This window comes from Xenopus tropicalis, chromosome 1, assembly GCF_000004195.4.
Source record: "Xenopus tropicalis strain Nigerian chromosome 1, UCB_Xtro_10.0, whole genome shotgun sequence".
Taxonomy (NCBI): domain Eukaryota; kingdom Metazoa; phylum Chordata; class Amphibia; order Anura; family Pipidae; genus Xenopus; species Xenopus tropicalis.
The window spans coordinates 63,068,010-63,087,294 of NC_030677.2; the positions used below are offsets into that span (position 1 = coordinate 63,068,010).

Genomic DNA, 19,285 nt, shown 5'->3' on the forward strand with positions numbered 1-19,285 from the left:
TTTGACCAGCATAGTTCTAGAAAATCAAATGTATAAGCTACCGAAAATGGTGATGCATTGGTTAGTTTTTGCTCTTATAGCAGTGATTCCCAACCAGTGGTTTGTGAGCAACATGTTGCTCCCCAACCCCTTGGATGTTGCTCCCAGTGGTCTCAAAGCAGGTGCTTACTTTTGATTTCCTGGCTTGGAGCCAAGCTTTGGTTGCATAAAAACCAAGTATAATGGCAAACAGAGCCTTCTGTAGGCTGTCAGTTCACATAGGGGCTACCAAATAGCCAATTATAGCTCTTATTTGCACCTCCAGGAACTGTTTCCATGCTTGTGTTGCTCCCCAACACTTTTCACATTTGAATGTGGCTCACAGGTATAAAAGGTTGGGGATCCCTGCCTTACAGTAAGCAAAAAAAAAAAATCCAAATTGGAGTTCTTCATGCTTTTCATTAAGTGTACTTTGGATAATGTTTTTAGCTTTCCCAATATCAAGAGCCTTTTGTGTGTGGTTTATCCAATTCTACCTTTTTAATTAGGGATGCACTGAATCCAGGATTTGGTTCTATATTCGTCCTTTTTTAGCAGGATTCGGAGGAATTAAATCCTTAAAATCATGTGACTTTTCTTCACACAAACACAGAAGCTAAAAAAGTTTCACCACGCCCTACGCACACGGTTCATTTTATGCCTTCTATGCATTCATTTGCTTATGCTAATTAGGATTCGGTTTCGGTTCAATATTTGGCCAAATCTATCATTAAGGATTTGGGATTTGGACAAATACCAAAAAAAAATGGATTTGGTGCATCCCTAATATAAATATAGATTGTTCTTCAGTGATAAAAATTGTAATAAACATATCTTCTAGCGATGGAACATTTTCAGCATTCACTGATTTAACACATTTAACGGTTATATAATCACAAAGTCTGCTGGACTTTTTCAGGTAGGTGTCAGCTGAAACTTATTGAGGCTTGAAAGTATGATCCAGTCACAAGGATACCATGAAATTATTTGAGACAGAAGTACTTTGTTCAAGGTATATAACAGGAAGTGTCAAACAACTACAAATGGCATTCTATGTGGCTGACAGGTGGTGTCATGCCCTTCCCCCTCAACTCAAAGTCACTTGGATTAGTGGTGGTAAAGGTTTGCTTTATACTAGCAGTTTCCAAACTGAGGGGCAGAGTCTTGGCTGGCCCAACTTGAAATCAAGGGTGAAAATTTTTTTCTCAAAAAGTCGAAAAACTATTGCCTTAGACCAGGGGACCCCATTTTTTTTTTTTTTACCCATGAGCTACATTCAAATGTAAAAAGGGTTGGGGAGCAACACAAGCATAAAAAAAGTTCCTAGGGTGCCACATTAGGGCTATGATTGGTTATTTAGTAGCCAGTCTACAGAGGAGGCTCCGATTGGCAGTACACCTGGTTTTTATGCAATTAAAGCTTGCTTCCAAGTCAAGAATTTAAAAATAAGCCCCTGGGAGCAACATCCAAATGGGGTGGGGACCACTGCCTTAGACTTACCACTACCAGATACTGTATATTAGTGATCCCTAGTGATGGGCAAAATGTTTCGCCAGGCATGGAATCGCGGAGAATTTTTCGCTGTTTCGCGGATCTTTCGGCGAAGCGAAATGGATTTGCAAAACAGATTTGCTCATCACTAGTGATCCCCAACCAGTGGCTTGGGAGCAACATGTTGCTCCCCAATCTTTGATGTTGCTCCCAGTGGCCCAGTGGGTGCTCATTTTTGAATTTCTGACTTGGAGGCATAAAGACCATGTGCACTGCTAAACAGATCCTTCTGTAGTCTGCCAGTCCAAACTGGGCTGCCAAATAACCAATCACAGCCCTTATTGGTCACCCCTAGGAACTTTTTTCAATCTTGCGTTGCACCCCAGCTTTTTTTGTTAGATGTTGCTCACAGGTAAAAAAAAGTTTTGTGACCCCTGCTGTATACCATTGCCTGGATAAATGAAAATATTTGTTGACATATTGTCAAACATAATTAAATCAACCACCTACAGATTTGCTTTTTATTGTATTAACAGGTTTTAATGCACATATATTGGGTTAAAATTGCATAAATAGTCTGCCCAGCTTGGTTTTGGCAAGGATTTTAATTATGGTTTTGCGTTGACTGACCTACAATTTTGTTCTCTCAGCTTTAATGGTCTTAATGCTTTATTACTAGCATTGTACACTGCAGTTGCTGAAGGGGAGAAGGCCTCGATCATTTCATTTTATGGCATAACAAATTTGTTTATCGTATAACAAATAACATAATACAATTATATAATATTATAATAATATAGAATAAATAAAATAAATAATTCTCTGCTGCTGCTCAATTTAGCTACAAAAAAAGAACGGTTTGAGTCAAGTTCCAATGTGCAGTGATTAACTTGCATGGCTCTACTCCCTTCAGTTGTGAAGCTCCTTAATCAGATGTAATGGTGTGAATTATAAAATTGGCATGCTAGGGGTTTATTTGCACCTGTAAACTGTGTTCACACATAAATTAGAATAATGTGATAAAAAGGTGATTTCGATTTTTTATTAAAATATATTTTTTTTATTGTTACAGATAAAAACATGTTACACGGTAACTATACAGACACAGATTTGAATGAGAGAGATCCTGTTAAAGCACAGAAATACAGAAGAAAGGGGTTTTGAGTACAGTTTAACTAACTCATTGTATTTGCACTTGCAGAAAGGATTTGCTGTGAACATTATACTCTGTAAGTCATTTGAAGGGCACAGCAAGGAGTCTCTCATAACCTTAGAACAAATGACCAATAATATGCACTTAGCAGCAAGATAAATGTACATACAATGTGAAATACCATGGGCTCAGTTAGGGCATGACATCTTTTAGCTATACAGATTTGAACAATACTAGATGAATGTGTATGCTTAGAATTTCTTTCAATGACAAATTTTACTTTTTCAGAAAGGTGAAAATGCAGTCAAAGTGGAAAAACTGTGAGATATATGGAATATGTTAAGGCTCTGGGTAAATTTGCCATGGGTAGTAACCCATAACAACCAATAAGTGATTGGCTTTTTTCAGCCAGCTGCATGTAGAACAATGAATGCAACAATTTTATTGGTTGTTATAGGTTACTGCCCATAGGGAAATTTGCCCAGTGTTGATAAATTACCCAAAGTCGTGGAAGGAAGACCTCTATCTAATACCTGCTTGGACCAATTGTACATATAGGGCACCGTTTGCACGTTTTGTCAGTGGAATCACTTGCAACTAAAGGTTAGTCATGTAAAACTAGCACAAATACCATGGACTTAGTTGCAGAAGGATTCTGGGAAAAGCTGTTGCGTTGTGGGTAAACTGTGCACATTATTTTTTTTGCACTTTGCATTAGTAAATGACCCCTTTTAACTCTAATGTCCTTGCTTTCTTCTAAGTAAATAACCTTGATATAAGTGACATATAAGTCACTATAGCCTCAATAAAAGAGGGCAAGAGGTCAGCAATAGCTTGATAGAATACAACAGTTTGCATTTTCTTTACATTGGTTATCCCTCTAAATGACACGCTGAAAATAATTGCATTTTGACGTATATAGTGGATAACAATAAAAGCAATATTACCTACTGGGTTATACTCCCACTTATTTTCTTTCACCTTTCGTTCTAAACCATTACTGAATGAAAGGTTTATTTTTATGTTATATATAATACACACTCGTATTATTAATAGTGAATTTCTTAAAAATAATATGCTTTCTATTTTGTCTGAAAACTGTGGGCATCATTAGCTAAAATTGTGCCTTTTTTATCTTTGTATTTATATGTTTCCTAAGTACAACAGAAAAATAACCTGTGAAGGAAGGGGGATTTGCCAATTTGTGGTTCATGAGACTTGAGGTCAGTTGGGGAAACAGCTAAATTGTTTCTTTGTTATACGAGGCTCATACGTCCAAATGACTTGCATGGAAAAATCGTTTTTTCCGGTAATTCTTCGACTTACATCTAGATGTACAAAACATCGGTTCAGTCATGTTTAGCACAGACTTTCAAGACTAATTTTCTAACAGAGCACTCAGTAAGACACAGTTCAGGATATAAGAGAATTGGCTATGATGTGGATGATCCAGAAATTCTATTATTGGTAACACAGTAGCAAGAGAATGTTTAATAAGGGTGCTTTCACATCAATTCCTCTTATTGCTGAAATATGGCAAATGAAAATGGGCATCTTTTGATTTGTTACATTTAACTAATGCTCTGCAGTATTCTGTACAATTATTTAGCTTTTCTCTGCCATTGTAATTGTCTCTTCCACTCTGCTGTTAATGCATCTCCAAGTAAACGCATATCCATAGTAAAGTAATGTTTATTCTCTTGTTTGACCTGCCCACACTCTAGCATAAGAGTGGTTAGTTTTAAGAGAGATAATGAGCTTTTTATAAAAAAATAATCTTCTTTCCTAAAATACTGCATGTATTTTCCGTTTACAAATGGGGATGTATTTGTTATATGTTATACAGCAGGATTGATTAGGAAGTCTAATTTGATTAACTACCATCTCCCACAACTGCTCCTAACCAAGAAGGTAGGATTATGTGTAAGGGCTCTGGCACACGGGGAGATTAGTCGCCCGCGAACAGGGAGTTTTGTCGCGGGCGACTAATCTCCCCGTGTGCCAGAGCCTTTACACATAATCCTACCTTCTTGGTTAATCTCCCCAGATTGCCATCCCACCGGCGAAAATGTAAATCGCCGGTGGGATGGCAACCGCGGCGGCGCAATTTCAGTTAAATCGCGCAAGTTGCCTCGAGAGGAAACTTGCGCAATTTCATTGAAATCACGCCACCGCGTATGAAATCCCACCGGCGATTTACATTTTCGCCGGTGGGATGGCATTTCGGGGAGATTAGTCGCCCGAGACACAGGAGATTTGTCGCGGGCAACTAATCTCCCCGTGTGCCAGAGCCCTAATGGTGAAGACACACGGAGCTACTAGTAACAGCTACTTGTTGTGGCTACTAAAATAGACAATGCTGATCATTTACTGATAAGTGTCTCTATGTGTGTTTTAGCAGAGGCAATAGTCAGTATTGTCTATTGCAGGGTATTTTCTGGAGTTTAGTAGCCATGAAAAAGTAGCTGCTACTAGTAGCTCTGTGTGTCTTCACCCTAAGATAAAAGTGGTTAGATTTCATTGATTTCAACATAAAGCATCCAACTGTACTTAGCAATCCCTTAGGGCTCTGGTACATGGGGAGATTAGTCGCCCGCGGCAAAACTCCCTGCTCGCGGGCGACTAATCTCCCCGTGTACCAGAGCCCTTAGCTCTCCCATGTTTGCTACAACAGAAATATGTGTGAGCCTGAAAGCACAATGCAGAATGTTATGTATTTTATTAATCTTCCTTCGTTATTTATAATATAATTTCAAGTCCGATTAATTTGTGTCTGCCTTGAGGCCCAGATGCATGACCATGATGAGATTTAATTAGTTCTATATTAAGTGTAGTAATATTTCTTCTTGCTTTCTTTTTTAGGCAAATGAAACTATTATTATACAAATTGCTAGGCATCTGAAATCTGCATGAATATGTTAAATATATAGACGGTTGTGAAAGAAACACTGGTTGTTGTCTGCAACTGTATTTAGGAGGCAGCAACATTAAAAACATAAAATTTGAGTTATGGATCTTACTTGAAGGGTTAAAGCAGAAATGTGCTCTAAAAAAAATCCTTTATATTCATATTAAACATTTTGCCATTTTTCCAGCATAAGGTTCAATTGCTATACTGATTCAGAGCATTGCAAATGGGTCTTCTCTGCCAGACTGGGACCCTTAACTGAGCCAAAGTGAAAATAAGAATAATTTTGACCAACCTGTTCTAGTGCAAAGTTAATAGACATAGCCCATTGCCACTTACAATGATATGATATCTATGTTCCTTTATTCTGACTGGGCTGGTTTGGCTTCAAGCTAATTAAACACCAAATTAAAGCATACTTTGTCCAAAAAAAAAGTTTTTATATTTGGATTATTAAACTAAAATGGTACCATAACTTCTTTAGTACTAATAACAAATGCATTGCATACTAGATGCAGATAGCCAATAACTTAAAGAGCTAGTTTGCCTTTTAGCAAATTTTAGTAGAGGTATAGGATCCATCTGGAAACCCATTATCCAGAAAGTTCCAAATTATGTAAAGACCATCTCCATAGACGCCATTTTAAACCAATGATTCTAATTTGTAAACATTTTTACCTTCTTCTCTGTAATAATAAAACAGTACCTTTTCTTTAAACCAAACTAAGATATAATTAATCCTTATTGGAGGCAAAACTCCACATTAAGGAAAGACCCCTTGTTCCAATCAATCATGATACATACATACATTCATGTGTCCAGTTGTAACTACCATTAGTTTTTACAATAACAAATGGCAGGATGCAGTTCCATGTATTTCTTTAAAAAATATAAAACATTATTTTATATTTACAGTATATTGTATTACTTTACAATTCATGTGAAATATTTTGGTTACAAAACTCGTGTATATGTAATTACAGTAGTGTTATAAATAATGTGTCTCTAGTGCTCCCTCTGCTGGTGATTTCAGTGCCAAAACGCTAGAAAGATAACGAGTGTCTAGGGAAAATTAATCAGAAGAGATTTACTTACTAGCAACTTTGACAATTTTATTGGCTGGTGTATTTCATGCTAGTCGAGCCTTCAATAGGATAATTATAAAATCAGCTCTCGCTATAATTATGATTAGTTTTAGTTAAATAATTTGTTCTTTTTCATGTGATTCTCGTGTCAGCAAGTTGATGAGACTCTGCATCAGAAAGAACCAATTTAAAGGTTACCATTTAAAGCAACATTAGCAACAAATAATCAGAGGGAATTCTATTAATTTCCTTATAATTTAGTGTTACTCTGTACATGTAAGTAGGCTTCTGCTACTTTTTATGTAATAAAATGAAATATTAACACTGAATGTAACTAGGCGGGGATCCTGTAGATATAGGGCTCACTTTGAGGTAATAGTTTTTTAGTATTTAAAATAGGATATATAGGGGCATACATTATTTATAACTTTCATTTATAGAATGAAAACATTTACAATAGTACTGTTGTTGTCAGATACTGTATAAGTGGATACAACCTATAAATAATTTTAAACACTTTACTATTTGCTGGGGTCACTGGCCCTCCAATAAATATTAACAATGCAGAACTTTATTATCTGGCATGTGATGCGGACCAAAAATAAAATGAGAGACATTTACATTTAAAAGACTGCTACAGATTATATATAGCCTAAAATGTGTCAGATTGTGTGCTCAGTGTAATTATTATGTACCTTTGTGCTTCAGTATTTCACTATGCACACATTCCCAGCTGATAAGTCTTTATCATGTGTTTGAAGAAAATAAAATTTGGAAACACATTTGTTACATTAGATGATGAATACAATAACGAGGAAGCTCACTTTGACCATGCAAAGCCACATTAGCCACATTAGTTATACATACAAGGGTCCAGTTTCAAGTCGAGTCAAAAGAGTATTTTTTTACAGCCTTATCTCCGTTATCTTATCTGCGGTGTTGGTCACAGTAAGCAATGCAGACAGGGAGTTTTCTGTTTCCCCATTTGCTAGCATATGTTACTACAGAAATGATCCACCAACAGGGGTCTCTTGGGACACTAGCTCAGTGCTGGACTGGCCCGCCAGGATATCAGGAAAACTCCTGGTGGGCCCAGGTGTCAGTGGGCCCTCCTGCTCCTAAACATTTGGTCTACTTCATGGCCATTCCCTATTTCTGAATGGGAACAAAGAAGATAAATAGATGGAAGGATAGATGCTAGCATGTATTAATTAAAGCGAGCAATTAAAGAGACTTGGAGAATTAAGTGGTTGGGTGAAGAAAGGAGGAAAAATACTTTGAAGAATGGGCTCATGGTCTAAGGTTTTCTATCTAGTGACAGCAACTGGGTACCAGAGGAAAACTGTAACCTACTTTTTTTGGGAAAGAAAAAGAAAGTAACCCATACATACTCATTCAAGCCGGAAACAGCTGCTTTAAGTTGCAGCTATTTAGTTGGCTGGTCAGGGAGCTGTTAGAGCCTCTGTGTATTTAAAATGCCAGGGTCTATTTTGAATCCCTGTCCAGGCCTGAACCCATGTACACCCAGCCTTAAAAAAACAGGATGAAAATCAACTATCACTACAAGTTTTACCACTTGTAAATATAATATTTATTAACACATTGTAAATAGAGCCATTTACAAAGTGTTAATAGATACAGAATTATATCTGTTTTGGGAACATGCTTAATAAGTGAAGTGAATTCTAGTTCTAGTATATATATATATTTTTTTTTTTCCCCAAATTTCCAGCCCTACTCACTAAGGAGTTCTTTATGAAGCTGGGATCATGCACAATTCCATACAAATGGGGAGTTGCTCTTGGAGCTCACTACCTGCCTATCAGATCTGAAGTCAATGAGAGGATTCACATACAACCCATTTATCTTGAGGCGTGCTTACATTTATGGATGGGATGTATAAGGAAATGAACCTGACTGATTTATGTTTCTCTTTCTTCTTAATTCTTTTTACGGTAAGTAACTAAGTAATAAGTAAGTAACCATATCTGTCACTTTTTCTTGATATCTGCCCTCCCAGCGCTGGTAGATCAGTCAATGGTGGATAGGTAATACAGACAGACTGACGTGTGATGCTAAAACCTCTGGAGTCAATGTCAATAGAATAAGCTTTGTTAGATCTAATTGCCTTAGCTTGCTGTGAACCCAGTGTTACAATTTCATCTGTTTCTATTGGTTATCTGGGCGCTATGGTCTCATTTATATAAAACGTTAACCCTCGTATGTAACAAAAGGCACTAAATTGGTCCATTAGCAATAACCTGTAGAAACCAATAATATGTTTGTTTTGAAACAGGTAAAACATATCAAGTTGGTCACTGATATAAGGAAATGTTCACCATTTTTAGGCAGGAGATATTTTTATTTTATCTCTTATTTATATTGTGTAAAGACAGTTTGGGAACTATTATAATCCTTACTGCAGCTGATGCATTCTGTATTAACAACTAAACAACAGTATAACAGAATAAACAGAAAATATGCCTTGCTTATATTGTATCCATATGATAAAATCTTAAAATGAAAAGGGATTGGCCCTTTCAGTGTACAGTTCCCCATATAGAGAAGGTCAGAACAGAAAATTAGACACAAGGTCAAGCTTTTACCACAAATGAATCACGTCAAATATGCTGTTTCCTGATTAACATCTTCCAGTAACATGGCACAGTAAAATATCTTATTAAGGTCCTTTACAACTTCAGCTACAAATCATGTCAAGAGAGTTAGGGAAGGAGCACATCCATAACTGACTCCAGCAGATCAGATAATGATTTATTAATGATGGTAAAGCATTTTGAAAATCATTTTCAAAAAAATAGTTTTTATGTGGAATTACATGGATTAGACGGGTGTCTATCCTGCATCCCTTTGCCTGCTGATAAACTACAACTCCCAGGATCCCACTGACAGCCCAGTCTTCTGCCTTTTTCCATCAAGTTCAACCTTTTATGTCTATATGAAACCGGCCTAACTGTTGTTGATCCAGAGCAAGGCAAAAAAAACCTTTCTGAAGCCTCTTGAATTGCCTCAAGTGGGGAAAATAGTCCTTCCTGACTTCAAGGTGGCAAAGATTAACTTGGTAGTAATAGTTATTTTTAATAACCCGGAGGATCATTTATTTATACAAATTTACTTCTGGCCAATAACCCATAGCAACCAATCCATGATTAGCCTTTTTAAGCCAGTTGCGGGTAGAACAATGGAAGCAAACATTTAAGCCACCATGAATTTTATACTTTTTCTAATTTCATTTATTGAGCTTATAGTAACCCTTTAAGAGCTGCTAGTCAGCTGGCTTATTGGGATACTTTCTGTGTGTGTTTAGGCCTTCTCTTATAAGTACACTGCCCTGCTGCCTATGAAACCTACATTTTTTTATTTATATACTGAAAATGTCTATTATACTATTGAACATGTCCATTGTTGGTAAATGTTCCTTTCTACCTTACCTTGAAACTTGCCCTGGTTATTATTGAGGTGGAGCAAACTATTCCTAGACATTTTGCACAGATGCCTCAACATGTTGTTCGATTACAGCAGACCATTGTCCTTTTATGTACAGAAAAAAATTCTGTGGCAAAAGGCACCATGTGATGTCAAAATTACATTTACTCCATTTGTATTTCATTCCATTCATAGTTGAATTTGCTAAATATCCTCTGAGAGAGTCAGAATTGCTACACAGATGAGAAACTCTCTCAGCCTGCATGCGATGGCATGAAACTGAAGTTGCAGTCAATCACCATGCTTTGAGCAGAATCTAATATTAATTTTCACTCCAAATCTCTGCCAGTTTGTCAGTAGCAACATAACTGTGCAAATATGCTTTTCTTACGCCAGGAAAGGCTTCAAATATAGAGAAACTCTCCTGTTAGCTTTTTGTGTTATGGCATATGACCAGTTTTTCTACTGACGTTCATACTTTGTGTACAAAGAGATTATTTCATGCTGCTAAAAGGCATAGGAAACATGTGATGTGTCTGTACCCAGGGATGATTGCAATTTTCTATGGTTGAACTTAACACAACTGGGACTATTGACTTTAGTGTTTTTTATGGGTGCTGATCTTAAGCTTTACTAGAATAAACCTTCAACCTTTACATGAAAAGGGAAAAAAACATGTGGCTATGCCTCAGATTCTCCCTAAGTGTGGGCTCATTTATTGACAGCAGGCAAATTTGCACCTGGGCAGTTATCCGTAGCAACCAATTAGAGTAATTGGCTTTGTTCAGTCAGCTGCAGGGAGAATAATGAAAGCAACAACATGATTGGTTGTCATGGATAACAGCCCAGGTGCAACTTTGCCCACTGTAAGTTACTGTGTTGGTAAATGGCCCAAAAGTGCCTTTGTTTCCATTTTTAAATCTAAAGGGCAATTGGCTTTATGTGGCAAAATACTCTAGCATGTTAGTTCAGTGTTCCTTAAAGGAAAATTATACACCCAGAATGAATACCAACAGATAATTTGCCAAAATAATTTACCCTTTAGCCACCATTTTATGATGGTCTGTGTGCTCCCTCAAGATCACCTGACAGGAAATAATGCAGCTCTTACTGTAATAGGAAGTGTGGGAGTAATTAATTGGCTGATGTGGCCTAGCATTTATGTGTGCCCTTGGTTGCTTTGTGTGCAGCGTGAATCGTATCATCCCAAGGGGCAGCAATTTCCTATTTAGGATTACCCAATGGCACATACTACTAAAAATGTATATTTTTATGAAAATAGTTTATTTAGATGAAGCAGTGTTTTACATATGAACTGTTTTTGAGGTATATTTCTACAGAGACCTACATAGTTTGGGGTTATAAATTTCCCTTAACCTGATTCTCAAGTGACCCAAATACAGTTGGTAGAATCAGTGATGCGCCTCATTTCTATTACTATGCTCTATTGTAGAAAGGAACTTCGTGCCATTAAAGGGGGTAACGGCCTTACCATTAACAGCACTGGGATCCATTGTTGGGTTCCAATACAAAGGTTAAGAATCTGTGCTAGATTGAATAGATCTAAAAATAAAGATGATTTAATGGGGAATCTAGTAAAATGTGTTAGCATGAAAGCGAATTTAAATAGATCTGAAACCCTGAATGACCTATATTTATATGACCACTATACCACATTCCTATTTCTATCTGTTACCAGATCTTTCTTGTAACCACTTTAATTCCAGCCATTTTGAGTATAGCAAGCCTGGTGTTTTTCAACAACACACTTATTGGTCCATCTGACAAAATGGACTATATTCCCAAATGACTAGCATATAATGTCATTAAAAAAGCAGGTCTAAAACAATGGCTTCAAGCAGCTTTTTTTTCGATGATTATTAGGCAGGGCTGGCAGGCAGCATCAGAGTAAATAACATAAGTGAATTTAGCAGCAAGCAAATGGCCACCAATAATCTAAACCTCTCATTTTCTCTTATAAATGTTCACAGCTAAATACATTTCTCACAGCACTGATGCATTTAGCGAAGCCATTCCATTTTGGTGGTAAATACCTTGTATGGAAGCCATCAGCTATTTTTTAATGAGCATTTTTGCATTACATAAGAGACGCAGCCTTTTAACTTATTTACAGTGGAACAGCAACAAAATTGGCAACATGCTTGTCCCTTCGCTAATAATTTCTTAAAACCTAAATTGAAAAGCACAGGCTCTTATCTCATAAACACATTTTTTATGAGCTAAGATCTTAAAGTGTAAATATGAACCATGCATAGCTCTGCGTGTTATCTACAATACAATAAAAACATGGCAGCACGTCTTAGCTCTACAAATATCATATACACATAAAGAGTTGTCAGCTGGCATTAAGGTGCCCTAAGTGTTATATCTGGGCTAATAAGAAATAACCTCAGAGTAATTCAGTAAAAGTTGGTGAAATTTCATAGATCATATGATCATTAAAATCATATGTAATGTGAACTAGGAATCTCATAAAAGGCTATACATAACTGGGGAGGTGAATTTTTAATTTAGAGTGACACCATTGGATTTTTTGTTTAAACCAATTTTTTAAATAAATCACTCCTCCATATATTACATTTTGTAATTTATGATCTGTTAATACTACAAGAATTCACATTACCGGTTTTTTATATCACCATTCAGTAAGTATCCCCTTTCAAGCTCTTTTTATTATTAGTCCTTTTCTCATGAAGGCCTGGCTGACAGCTGACTCTGCAGTAAGATGCCTGGACTTGGTGAAGCTGTGGCATTAGGGTCTACCTCTTAAAGTGTTACACAGCCATGGAAAATGCTATTTCACTGCATTATATAGGATACAAACAATTCTCATTTTGCAAACCATTTTATACAAATCTAAGTACTGGAAAATGTCTAGATGGGTGGCAATGAAGTTGCTTTTGGCAGTACTGTGTTTATGGGATCTACTAGTCACCAGCTCAAGATATACTAGGAGATGATGATCTACCTTTTGGTCTAAACTGTGGATGCCATAGGTTTTCTTTTTTCAGACTTAATGACAGACTTAATGGGCATTTTGCAGGTTGTATATGCTGGGTTATTCTATTTATTTCCCAAAATGTTACTTTTTTGTCATGTTCTGTTACTGGTTAATAAATGGGTGGTGCACCCTACTGAGATTTTGCTTGTGTGACTCCTGTTTCAACATAGATTTGGTATATATTGATACCTAGAAGGACATCCAGAGAGCACATTGCACCACTGAAACATCTCACACATGTGGGTAAACAGTACCTTTGAGACAGACCGCCAGACAAGCCACAAGGGGACTATATATATTTGCAGTTAGATTATACAATAGGCTGTACCCTACCAATAGAGACTATTACTCAGTCTCTTCATCAGCCAACAGCTAATACTGGACAGTTTTCCCTGTGTCTTTTTTAATAACTATCACTAGACAAAACGCTAGTGTAAGTGCCATACTGCCCTACAGCAGATTATCCCTGATTAAAAATATTTAATCTTGCCCCCTGTTTGGCAAAGCATAATGCAGGTTTGAAACTGCAACATTTTACTCTGCTCAGGAAATGTTCAAAATAAATTTGGGTCACCATTAGAAAACCTTCAAACAATCTGTGCAGTTACTAAGATCTCCATCTTACTGACATTTCTCTCTTTTGACAGAGAAGGTGAACAACAAAAGATACCCACAGGCTTTCAATAAGTAAAGCGGAATTCCATACCCTCTTAACAGTCAGTACAGGTCAATTAAAAAGATTTTTGTTCTGAATGTATGTGCTGCATCTGTTCTTTCAGCTAAAGACAGATTTTTAAATAATGCTTTATATAAATAGCTGACTGATCGATTGTTTATTTAAATAAAAATGGAATATAAACTTTTTCTCCTGGCCCATGGCACACACAGAGCATTTTTGATGTTTTCATCACTTTTAAAGTATTGTGAAGCCCTTTCCAGCCACATTAAAGGGAAACACCCTGCCTATGGCAAGCACTTATAATTCTAGCTTCAGGTATCACACAGGACAATAGCCCTGAGTTATACCAACCTAACAGCACCAAAGCCTACTATAAATTATATATTTCCATTCAAATGAACGATAAGCAACTGATGGAGGAAGAGGATGCTTTGGGTACCAAGGTCCTCCCTTAAAGGATTATGGGAAAACAAAAGACTTTATGAGGAGATGTTAGGGGGAGAACAGGAGGAAGTGGTTGAGATTTCCCCTGTACTGTTTATTTTTTAAATAAAGCTATAAACCCAAAACATGTTTTCAACATAATCCATATTTATTTCCCTTTTCCCTTAAACAAACAGTCTACATAGTATATAACTTATACAAAAAAGAGTCTGTCATAAAATATCAGTGTCCACTGGTTAGTATGAAGTGCACCATGCACATGTTCATACTCACTCATAAATAGTAAATATTGAGTAAATAGGTGACTGCATGACCTTGAGTCTTCAAGGATATTCACACACAGAGCCCATCTGTTCCCTGCTGGTGATGAGCATTTAGTTGGCACAACATTGCCTACAAAGTGAGATCTAGTTTGCGCTTCTCCTGCTATTACACCACTAAGATCATAATATGTACTTACTGAGATAAGGAGGCTTGTAAGGCGCTCTGGTGCCGGAGAGCAGGCCATCGAGTTCCTTTCTCTCCTGGTTGCTGCCTCCTCCATTACCATTTCCATTTCCAACCCCTGTCAGCCCTTGCAAAGCCTTCTCTTTGCCAAAAGTTGAAAATGACCTCTCCCCTCCGGGCTGCACCTCAGGTGTTTCAAACACCTCTGTGTCCGGAACCGAGTCCATACCGGGCACATGAAGGTTACTGCGGTAGTCTGCCGCCTGGCGGCCATCAGCAGAAGGTACAAAGGAAGGCATCCAACAGCGGTCTGAGTGACCCAATGCTTTGCACTCTTCTGTGCAGTTAGAGAACAGATCCGTGCCTATGGAGCAAAGAAGAGGATGTTGTGTGAAACATAACATATTTTGAGTGAATGTAAGAGCTACTATTCTAAATCACATATTACATTAAGAATTATGCATTATCATCACTAATTTCCCAGACAGACTTTCCCAGTAATATATTATTACCTAAGGTTATCAGTGTGCCAACATTAGCAACAATGTCAACTGAAGCTGAGTTGCAAAAATATTTTCCACCAAACCTGTGGATAGCTATCAACCTTTTTACAAAAAGATACAAAATTCTGGTAGGCCATAAGCTATATAGTTACCGGAAGTTTCACACAGGTCTGTAACAGAAGGGGTACAAGCCAAACATGAGAACACCATGAAGTTAAGCTGGAAGAATAGGAATAGCATACCTTTAGTTTTATTGTGCTGCTGAGTATGGGAAAACGTAATTATCCCTACTCTGCCCTCTAATGATTTGTTTGGTGATATTAATATATTTACCACCAATGCCACTATTAGCTGTTTTGAATGTGATCCATATAGCAAAAACTTTAGCTTTCCCCAGCATGTAAGGGAATATATATTTATTCTAATAAATATTTCTTACACAAAGGTATGATGTGCAATACAAAAAGAGTAAATATTTTACTTTAATATCGGTATGCAACTTGAATATGTTTATACAAATTGATGAACTTAAGACCCACTTTGAGAATGCATTCATTGCAAATTATACCGTTTCCATGTGACAATTATTACGTTAAAGAAAAGTCACTGCCTACCACATGATCCACATAACGTAATTAAGAAATTCCTCAAAGCGACTCTTTTTCACATGGCAAAATCAAATGTTATGCCTACGAGGCTGACATATGACCAGTGCTTATATAAAATTAAATCTTTTTATTTCCCACCCTATGAAAAAAGGCCATATATAAAGCTTCTTTGATGATGTTGCATGGTTAAGTTCCATAACTTTTATAACTTGAATCTTATGATTATAAGATCACACTGTAGCTCATAAATGTATGAGCCACTACCTAGAAAGCCAAAGTATAAATGTATGCCTTGTTTGCTGGTATTAAGTTACTTACAGTAACTTACACAACACAGAGGTACATTCTTCCTACATAAATGATGCTAGCTGTGTCTTATGCATAAGACCCAAGGCAAGGGATCAAGCATTATGTTTGGAATCTATTTGTAGCAAGGCCCTGGCACTGGCAGCTCCATTTAAAAATACCCTGCTTATAGCTGGGTACTTGGGAAGGAAGTCACATTTTGCTTCAGGGTTTTCAGTTTTTAGGGAATATCCTATAAACTGACACATGAGGCACAGTTATTGTTATTCCCAATTACAGACTGATTTACACAAAAAAGCATCATATACAGAACAAGGTATTAGTGACATATGGCACAGTGCACTGTTTTAATAAAAAACAGAAATAATAATAAATGAGCACCCTGCATTGCATTCATAAAAGGAGTGACTTTATGAAATATCTCTTCTGTTCGCAGTGTAGAACTCCATAAGCAACTTAAACACTGTGAGATTTCGTAGATAATTATATCACCGTGCCTATAAATCCAGACAGATGGATGCGCTGAAGGTACTTCTGATGGAATATGTTGATTAATAAAACTCACATCTACCGGCAGGTACATAGTGGGCCTGCAGAATTACTGTTTGTGTCTATTTAGGATATTGGGGTTATTTCATCCAGAACATTGGCAGGAATGGACATCAGTATATTGTCATTGAGTGGGATAATGACATATAGCATTGTTCCACAAAGAAACTTAATATTCTAATAACAGCTGGGGTCAGGAAGGTGTAAGCTAGTTAGCCCAGACTCCCCTGGTGTGCTTTGTTCTATGGAGTGCTTTTTGTCATGCTGGCTCTAACTTTTTATGGCAACATTGATAGATGGAAGCTTCCATCTGTACCTTGCATTTCTGCTATTATATAGCTCCATTGATTTTTAGATATGTTTTGTGGTAAGAATGTGCTTCCTATTGCTATCAATCACTATATTTGTCAGGTTGTCTGCATAAACAGCTTCTACTACTTACATGACAGCATTCTGTCTGAATGGGTCACATGATATAAATGAATCAGGAAAACCACAGTATTTATGAACAGGGCCAGACACCCTGTGCAAAATAGTGAAGTGGTCACTCACAGACTATCTGAAAAACAGTGTACAAAACACAGTGCTCCCTTTATCTACTTCCATTTTGAGAACTAGCTACAATATTTTAGATTTTAGTGATATAAAATACCAAGGTTCTTGTAATTTGTGAGGTTTGTGTGTTTCTGTAAAAAGATAATAGCCAGCCTGGTGGTGTCCTTCCTTATGGCAGCCTATGCAATCACACAGGTTCAATGTATGGATGAAAAGACCCCTTATAAGCTGCCTTCTCCATGCAGGGACTTTGTTTACGACACATAGAAATTAATGCTACATAGAACTGCTTTGCTCAATCAATGTAACATGTGAACAACAACCAGTACCAGTAGGGGTGGAATGGCTACTGCAGTTCTATTATCCCTAGAAGACTTGGCTTGGATCAGGCAGTGAGTGGCCTGAATTACAGAGGACTAGAAGCTATTAGTCACAAGCAAAATGATTCCAGGAGAGAATTTTGCTAATATGTCCAGCTGGGTGAAACAGAAAGATGTCGGAACATGCTGGAATAGAAGATTGCCGGAAAAGAACCAAACCACAATAACAAAACAGGCAGATCCAGTGCCTGGGAAGAGTACAGGACAGATATCATAACAGCTCATCCAGCCAGGGCAGGTGCACTGTTACTATTACTTGCCAAACTGTAACATTACCCTGGTACAGAGTGCAATGTGATTGCACTGGAAGTAGAATCTACAGCCATTGTTCCACCCCTTATTCAACAAGTCATCTATGCAGGTATGGGACCTGTTATCTAGAATGTTTGGGACCTGGAGTTTTCCAGATAAGGGTTTTTTTTGGTAATTTGGGTCTCCACATCTTAAATCTACTAAAAAATAATTTAAACATTACAAACCCAATAGGATTGTTTTGTATCCAAAAGGATTAATTATATCTTAAATGGGATCAAGTACAGGATACTGTTTTATTATTACAGAGAAAAAGGGAATACTGTCTAAAAATGTTAATATTTAACTAAAATATGGGAGATGACCTCCCCCTAATTCAGAGCTTTCTGGATAACAGGATTCCAAATAATAGATCCCATACCTGTACGAGCAGTTCCATCTCCAACACTGGTCAGAATATCCTAAATTACCACCTTGACTCAAGACTCATTCAGCTAAACAGTACAGCTTTGTGCACAAGTTATGAAACCAGCACACAAACAGTATATTATATAGATATTTTTAACAAACACACAAGATTCAGTACTTGCTTAGGCTGCCAATTTGCATTACATTTGGTGAACATTTTGGTGCAGATGGGCTTCAAGAATCTATAAGAACAATCCCTCTTTACATGTTTCTCTGATAATTGCACAGAGATAAGAATCCAATACTTGCTGGATGCACTACCCAAGCTTGACCTGTTTATTTCAAGAAATGAGTTAAAAAAAACATTACAAAGATCGTGAACTGATAACCCTTTGTGCAATCCAATAATCTGAAAGACAGAGAAATGCCAAATTAAAAGAAAATGTTTCTAAATGCTTAATATCTGACTAATATTGGAGACTGGGACATATTTACATTGGGAAATACATAAATGAAGCAGGCTGGAGTATCTTCTAAAAAAAAATATTATCTTAAAATCAAGCAAGGCGCTTTACTGCATAGAAACAATGGAGACATGACAGAGAGGTCAATCCACTGCCTGATATAAAGGCTGCCTGGAAACAATATAATATCCACAGCTCTGCTGTCATCTATTGTAGCCCATTGAGCCTATTGAGAGTGCGTGGCAGGCTGCTGCAAGAGAGCATGATTAGCTGAACACAGATAGCTAGAGCAAGGTGAGATGCAGTTGCTGATACTATTGACAAACGCCTTAGATCTCTTCCTGCAAACACTTGTCCCTACCATCTCCTGGCAGTTTTTTCTCCTTGTCCTCTAAAGCTATTAAGATTTCAGATGACACATAACACCTTAATTGACTGATTTTTGGCTTGGCACTTTACTGAAAATGTCCTGATAATTTCCTATCTGATCGGATTACAAACACAAAGTGCTTGTCTTTCCCCAGACATAAATTCCACTGTTATGTATAAACACTTCTAAATGGCACGAG

At 37.1% G+C, this 19,285-nt stretch overlaps 1 protein-coding gene across 3 annotated transcripts in view; it reads right to left on the reverse strand.

The window, feature by feature from the left end:
• The window catches only part of pcdh10 (protocadherin 10), a 60,663-nt gene that overhangs the window by 27,707 nt on the left and 13,671 nt on the right, over positions 1 to 19,285 (reverse strand). For 2 of the 3 annotated variants that reach the window (XR_001171056.3, XM_012965336.3), the window contains exon 4: positions 14,705 to 15,055. Coding sequence is in view for 2 of the 3 variants with exons in the window: in XM_012965336.3 (XP_012820790.1) it covers positions 14,705 to 15,055 (351 nt within the window). In the remaining variant the exon portion in view is untranslated. 3 annotated transcript variants of the gene reach the window in all.